This window comes from Rhineura floridana, chromosome 2 (assembly GCF_030035675.1).
Source record: "Rhineura floridana isolate rRhiFlo1 chromosome 2, rRhiFlo1.hap2, whole genome shotgun sequence".
NCBI lineage: Eukaryota > Metazoa > Chordata > Lepidosauria > Squamata > Rhineuridae > Rhineura > Rhineura floridana.
This window is the reverse complement of record NC_084481.1, coordinates 126191817-126199514: the sequence shown is the minus strand read 5'-3', so window position 1 is coordinate 126199514 and position 7698 is coordinate 126191817. Positions and strand designations below refer to the sequence as shown.

At 41.9% G+C, this 7698-nt stretch overlaps 1 protein-coding gene across 6 annotated transcripts in view; it reads right to left on the bottom strand.

The window, feature by feature from the left end:
• Nucleotides 1-3705: 3705 nt before the first annotated feature.
• OVCH2 (ovochymase 2) overlaps nucleotides 3706-7698 on the bottom strand; it is a 108604-nt gene continuing 104611 nt past the window's right edge. For 5 of the 6 annotated variants that reach the window (XR_009760617.1, XR_009760619.1, XR_009760618.1 and 2 more), the window contains 3 exons: nucleotides 5153-5318; nucleotides 4202-4268; nucleotides 3706-4039 (listed from right to left, as the gene is read on the bottom strand). Coding sequence is in view for 1 of the 6 variants with exons in the window: in XM_061610503.1 (XP_061466487.1) it covers nucleotides 5157-5318 (162 nt within the window). In the remaining 5 variants the exon portion in view is untranslated. Of the gene's footprint in view, nucleotides 4040-4111; nucleotides 4269-5152; nucleotides 5319-7698 lie in introns of those variants that run through there. The other variant, XM_061610503.1, reaches the window with a different exon arrangement.

Sequence of the window (7698 nt, the reverse complement as noted above, 5' to 3'; positions counted from 1 at the left end):
ACATACATCTCACACCCAAATAGCTAGTCCCCTTTCAATAGAACAAAATGAATGGCCGATGGAGGCAGCTTTGTCCAGACTTTCAGATGCTTAATGCAAGCCAGCTTTTTTCTCACCCTCCTTAGCTTTGCCTAACTTCCAGCTTTATGCGCCTTATTTTGGAACAAGTTCGGCTGGTCATAGTAAAGGCCAGGACTTTTCAAACTAAAAGTGGCAGTTTAACCCATAGTCACGGATGGGAATATAACCTCTTCCTCTGCTTTGCTTATTTAGTTAGTTTCACCCTGAGAAAAATTTATTAGGGCTCCACACCTACTACCGGCACCAGAAAAAAAATTGGGGAGCACAGAAGGGGCAAAATACTTTGCTAAGTGGGCAAAGTATACTGGGGGCAAGCTCCTTCTTGGGGGGCCCTTGGTGCCACACCTGACTACACCACTGGGAGGAAGAGGGGAATGTGGAGGTGATAACTCTGGACATATTTGGGAACTCACATGAAGGCATGAGCTAAATGTTGTTTCGGGTTCCCCCTCATATGATTACAGTCATGCAGGTGGAAAGAGCAAGGCCATGGTTCCAGGCCCCATACCCTCTGTTGGCTCTTGGTCACATGCCTCTTATATATTCCAGGGCAGGGGATTTACTCCAGTACGCATGTAGGCCCTCCACACAATTTTGAGTCCTGATCTTCCAGGAAGAGCAACTGCATTTTGCCTCTTTGCATCAGTATAATCCTTGCTAGGGCATTCAAGTTGTTGGAGCGGAGTTGGGTCTTCATGAGTGGAAGCCCACTGAGAGGTGTTAGCAATATGCTGAAGTTCTCATGTGGGTACTGTGCAAACTAGAGTTCTCCCTTCTGATCCCTTAAGTTTCCATGACCTGAAGCTTCGCATGGGAATTTTGTTTTGGTTACTATATGATGACACTATGTGTTCTCTCACGTGCCATTGTTCCTATTCATTTCATATATGTTATGTATTACAGTGACTACATATTATATTTCTGTTTCTATTAATAACATCCGCTATTAAGTTTTCAAAGGTCCCGTTGTCTTTGGCTGTGGTTTTTCTGCATTTGGGGGCCCTCTCCTTTGTGTTTGTGAAACTAAGGTCACACATGTAGACTCAGGTTATATGCATTTTCTACAATTAAAAGTGTTGTACCTCTTTGAGTGAAATAAAGCAGATTACCACCACAGCAACAGGGCAAATCAAGAATGAGACACTGCTTGGTTTAAAGACTGCCATGATATAATCAGAGTGCAGGACACGGAATAATGGGCTGAAGTTGCAGGAAGCCAGATTTCGACTGGACATCAGGAAAAACATCCTAACTGTTAGAGCCATACAACAATGGAACCAATTACCTAGAGAGGTAGTGGGCTCTCCGATGCTGGAGGCATTCAAGAGGCAGCTGGACAGCCATCTGTTGGGAATGCTTTGATTTGGATTTCTGCATTGAGCAGGGAGTTGGGCTTGATGGCCTTATAGGCCCCTTCCAACTCAACTCTACTATTCTATGATTCTATGCCCCATTTCCTCATTATAATGGTGGAATGCACTTCATCTGACTCACTCTTAGCATAGAGCTATGACTGTGGCCCTATAATGATGAGATCACACATTTCACCAAAGTTATTTGTGTAGGAAGAATTGATATTACTGATTTCATATAAGTTATTAGTGATAAGACACACACAGACAGAAATATCTTAACTCAGTGGTGCTGCCCACCCCACCTGAGCCCATCTTTCCCCCCTGCCCTCACTCCAACCTACATAAGCAATTTAGAATGTACTAAAAATCGTACATATTTATAAGACAAAATTATCTTTGTTGTAGTGTATATGAGTGTATAATCTAGGTTTAAAAAAACCCTATTGATTCTCCTTATTCTTTATTAAGAGCTTCTACTTAATTTCAAGGTTCTGGTTTTGGTGTACAAAGCCCTATACAGCTTGGGACCAGGTTACCTGACAGACCGTCTTATCCCTTATATACCCAGTTGATCACTGCGCTCTGCAGGTGAGGGCCTCCTGCAGATACCATCTTATCAGGAGGTCCGTTCCACACAACATAGGAAACGGACCTTTCGTGTAGTGGCACCCATCCTTTGGAATTCCCTCCCCTTCAATATTAGACAGGTGCCATCTCTGTTATCTTTTCAGCACCTTCTGAAGACCTTCCTCTTTCAACAAGCCTTTTAAGTAGACACCTTATCCCAGTCTGTGTCTATGTTGGAATTGCTTTTTAAGATGTTTTTAAAGCTTTTTTTTAAAGATGTTTTTAAAGATGTTTTGTTTTAACATGTTTTTAAAGATGTTTTGTTTTAACATGTTTTTAAATATGCTTTCTTTTAATATATTTTAAGTCTGTTTTTATGATGTTTTAGAGTGTTTTTAGTGTTTCTGTTTGCCGCCCTGGGCTCCTATTGGGAGGAAGGGTAGGATATAACTTTAATTAATAAATAATAAATAAATAAAATAAATAAATATCTAAGTATTTAATTTTAAAAATACACACAGAAACTTTAATATGAGTACACCATTCAAATCTTTATTAATTCATGAAAGATGAAGAGAGAACATGTGTCTCCCAATGGAGGATGGCACATCTCCTCCTTTTGAATAAAACTCTGAAGCATGAAGAAAAGTACATATGCTTCTTTGAAGCATCTCAAACTGACCTTACTGTCATTTGGCATGATGAATGTTAATACATTCTAAAAAGTTTATGCCATTTTACATTATTATTATTTTAATTGCATTTGTATACCGCCCCATAGCCGAAGCTCTCTGGGCAGTTTACAACAATTAAAAACATTAAAAACAAATATACAAATTTAAAAACACGTTTTTAAAAAAAGCAATTTAAAAACACATGCTAAAATGCCAGGGAGAAGAGGAAAGTTTTGACCTGGTGTCGAAAAGATAACAGTGTTGGTGCCAGGCGCACTTTGTCAGGGAGATAATTCCATAATTTGGGGGCCACCACTGAGAAGACCCTCTCCCTTGTTGCCAGCCTACCAGCTTCCCTATGAATAGGCACCCGGAGGAGGGCCTTGGATGTGGAGCGTAGTGTATGGGTGGGTTCATGTCGGGAGAGGCGTTCCATCAGGTATTGTGGTCCTAAGCCATGTAAGGCTTTATAGGTTAAAACCAGAACCTTGAATTGAGCTCGAAAACATACAGGCAGCCAATGCAAGCGGGCCAGAATGGGTTTTATATGTTCGAACCATCTGGTCCCTGTTATCAATCTGGCTGCTGCATTTTGCACAAGCTGCAGCTTCCAAACCGTTTTCAAAGGCAGCCCCACGTAGAGCGCATTGCAGTAATGTAACTTGGGGGTTACCAGAGCATGGACAACTGAAGCCAGGTTATCTCTGTCCAGATAGGGGCGTAGCTGGGCCACCAACCGAAGTTGGTAGAAGGTACTCCATGCCACCGAGGCTACCTGAGCCTCAGGTGACAGAGATGGTTCTAGGAGAACCCCCAAGCTACGAACCTGCTCCTTTAGGAGGAGTGCAACCCCATCCAGGACAGGTTGGACATCTACCATCCAGTCAGAAGAACCACCCACTAGCAGCATCTCAGTCTTGTGTGGATTGAGCCTCAGTTTATTAGCCCTCATCCAGTCCATTGTCGCACCCAGGCATTAAAAATATTAAAAATATTCACTTGAAACTTTTAATTAGGGAAAACTCACATGCTTTCTGAACTTATGCATGTTTATTCAGAAGCAAGTCATTGTGTTCAGTGGGACTTACTCATAGGAAAGGGTGCAAAGGATTGCAGTTTTAGATTTCTCCATGGAAAAGCTCAATGTCCAAAGCCATACTGATGTTGTTTGCCCATGTGAAGGCTTACATCTTTTCTTCTTGGAATTATGAACATGCAGACAATGAATTCTAGATACAGAGTCACTACACATGAACCAGCGAATGCACTTTGGAATGATTCCTTCAGTCACATAATTTAACTGTTGTCTTAAAAGTTCAAGGTTCAAATTCATTGAAGATCTTCATGCCTTGTTTGACGAGTCTACAGAAGAGGCAATACAGCTAGCATGTAATTATAATTATGATATGGCATAAAAATAACTTAATTAGGTGCTATCACCACTTGTGATGAATTTGAAAAGATCTTAGAGGCCCCATTCCTAGCAGTTCATAGTATTCTACACTTGTGTTCCAGCTCCAGTACCTGAGCACAACAACGAAAGTCTTGGGACTCCAGGCTAGGTTCACTACTGGTACAGGAGTAGCCACAGCTGATTGGAAGAGATGAAATAAGAATTTTGATTGGCAAATTTGAGAGAAAAACATTTTCAGCCCCCCCACCCACCCCCTTTCCGGTTCTCACTCAATAAGACCCTGGGTATCCTGGTATTTCTTCCAGGGTGTGAAATTCTTGTTGCTGAATACCAGTTCAGAAAATGGTAAAGGCTCTGAAACCAAGTTGTTGATCCTAGATGAGCAAATTAGACTGACTCTGACGCTGGCCTGGTTAGACAAGGTGGGGTTAATTTATCCGTTTTGACCACCTGGTATTTTAGTGCAGGGGTGGGGGTGGGGATAGAAAACAATCCTGGAACCATCCCTGTAACAACAGTTTGATCTGGACTGGAGCAATTAGCAGGTGATCATTTATATCCATACTCTGAAAAGCTTTACCTACCGATTTCTGAATATGTAATCTTTGTTAAAGGATCAGAAGCTTCCGTCTTTTCTGGCCAGTTGACATTAGAACTCTCCAGATGATGGGTTCTATCCAACAAAGTCACCCATTAGCACAAGGACGTCTGCTTGCACAACAGGACTTCCTCTCCCTGTGTGGCTCCTGCATGCCCCTAGATCTGTCCTAGCAGTTCTCCCAACCCTCCGGAGTAGATATGGGGTGGGGGGTGGGGACTCAGAGGGGAGTGGAATACCTGTTGCATAGGCACAAATCCTTGTGCTAACAGGACAGCTTTGTTGGCTACAACCCTATCTGGTTTATTTGCTTTCTATCTGCAACTATATTAGGGCGCTTTCACCTCCTTTTACAAATGCAAGGGGTGGCAATGGGTCTGTGACATTTCTGTGCAGGCCCTGCATCTTTGGAAAGTGCTCTTCAAGGTTAACTGCTGTTGTTAAAATGAACATAGATGCCTACTGGTTCAATGTATGTGCTGACCAATCCAATCAACAAAAGATGCAACATTTGTATAAACTCCTGGATAGCCGTTTCTTCCACAGCCAAGGCCCCAGCTTATTATTCCATTAAGGGTGTAGAAGCTTGACTCTTCCGAAGGACAAACCAGTGGCCCTCCTGAATCGCCCTAATAAAAAGGAGCAGGGCTTAAAATTAACACATGCTATTTTTAAGTGGACAAACAATGATATTTTCAAGAGACATCGCTGTGACGTTAGGGCTCATCCACATGGCGATTTAGCGTGTGTCTGGTGCTACTTGCATCCCCTTGTAATTCGCATGGTTCATATGACAGCAGAAGCTATCACACAGTTTCCCCCTTTCAATCCGTATTAACCCAATCCGCTGATAATACAAAAAGAAAAGGAAAAACCGTCTCAGCTGTGCTGCGCTCCTCCTTGTAGGCACTTTGCTTTGATTTTTTCAGTGGGCAGGCTCTCTTATGTCCCATCGCCTGCTCCCTCTGTCTTTCTGCTGCACGCAAAAGCTGCCGCAGCCACTGCCAACTTCACCTTTCACTCACTCCCCCACCCCTGTCTGCCTTTCACTCAGGCTTGGACAATGGAGAAGGGGAGGGGGGATCTAGTCAGTTTCATTTTTTCTTTTCAATTGCCACTGAGGCACTCTCCTGGCTTCAGCCTTGAACTGGAGGGAGTAAACATGTAAAATTAGAGGGCAGGGCCACCAGGAAACAGTGACACTAATCCTTCCCAGAGAAAAGTGTGAATGGAAAACAGCGGATTTGAAGCTACCATAGAGCACAAAGTGTGGACCTTGCAAATCTATCACAACAGTAAAAGCAGCATCTTTAGCATGACGGTATGCTCCCGTGTGGATGAGCCCTTTGTTTATACATTCTGGTTTACCACAGGTATTGTTCTACTTGCATTTTCTAAACATTAAGGCAGATGGTTATTCACATTCTTATCAAACTGTAGGCTGACGCTAACAACAAATGATACAGCTTCTGTCTCCTGAGACCACCACTATTGCCAGTTTCAAGCAATTCATTCTTCTCAGCATTTACTACCAAACAGGAATATAAATAACTAGGGTCTCAACAGAGTGGAAGATAGTGCTCTATAGACCTCTGGTCCTGGAGTGTTCAAGCTAAGAGGCACAGCCCCTCTCCCTGTTTAAAAATTGACTGTGTTTTTATTGTTGTAATATAATTGTTGTAAACTTTTTTTAATTTTTTTATGAAATTGTGGTATACAAGTATTTTTTATAAATGAAATAAATGTCTTAGTCACTGTAAATATTGTGCATAACTAACTTAAAACATTCTCATAATTCAGACAGTGATAATAGGTAGTTTCTGTACATGTGCACACCACTGCTGCTATTACCTTTAACATTTAATTAATTTTAAGCAAAACTCTAGATACTGCAGGAAAATGATGGTGGCAGTCTCCTGAACCACCTCACCCACCGTGCCTCATTTTGAAGAAGGATCCTCTTCCTCAGAGTGACAACAGCAAAACATTTTTTTAAAAAGCATTGGAGAAGAGAAGGAGCCAGGGGAGATGGAGCTGTAGAGGCCACTAGCGGAAGAAATCATGCGATGTCAATTAGCATCCACTTTCCTTGTTGAACCTTTTTCTCACACATGGTTTTTTGCATGTGAAAAATTAAACATGCTTGGATCTTGGAAAAATGGGGAAGCTTTAGCTTCTACAATGAGATTTGTTAATTAAATATTGAATTACAATTTCTCATGGGCTAAATTTTCCCATTCCCAGTTTTATTTTTCACTCTGTGTTTTAGTAGTGGTAACAAGAGAGGAAGTTCTAGGCTTAATGGACAATATAAAAACTGACAAATCACCAGGCCCGGATGGCATCCATCCGAGAGTTCTCAAAGAACTCAAATGTGAAATTGCTGATCTCCTAACTAAAATATGTAACTTGTCCCTCAGGTCCTCCTCCGTGCCTGAGGACTGGAAAGTGGCAAACGTAACGCCAATCTTCAAAAAGGGATCCAGGAGGGATCCTAGAAATTACAGGCCAGTTAGCTTAACTTCTGTCCCTGGAAAACTGGTAGAAAGTATTATTAAAGCTAGATTAACTAAGCACATAGAAGAACAAGCCTTGCTGAAGCAGAGCCAGCATGGCTTCTGCAAGGGAAAGTCCTGTCTCAATAACCTATTAGAATTCTTTGAGAGTGTCAACAAGCATATAGATAGAGGTGATCCAGTGGACACAGTGTACTTAGACTTTCAAAAAGCTTTTGACAAAGTACCTCACCAAAGACTTCTGAGGAAGCTTAGCAGTCATGGAATAAGAGGAGAGATCCTCTTGTGGATAAGGAATTGGTTAAGAAGCAGAAAGCAGAGAGTAGGAATAAACGGACAGTTCTCCCAATGGAGGGCTGTAGAAAGTGGAGTCCCTCAAAGATCGGTATTGGGACCTGTACTTTTCAACTTGTTTATTAATGACCTAGAACTAGGAGTGAGCAGTGAAGTGGCCAAGTTTGTTGACGACACTAAATTGTTCAGGGTTGTTAAA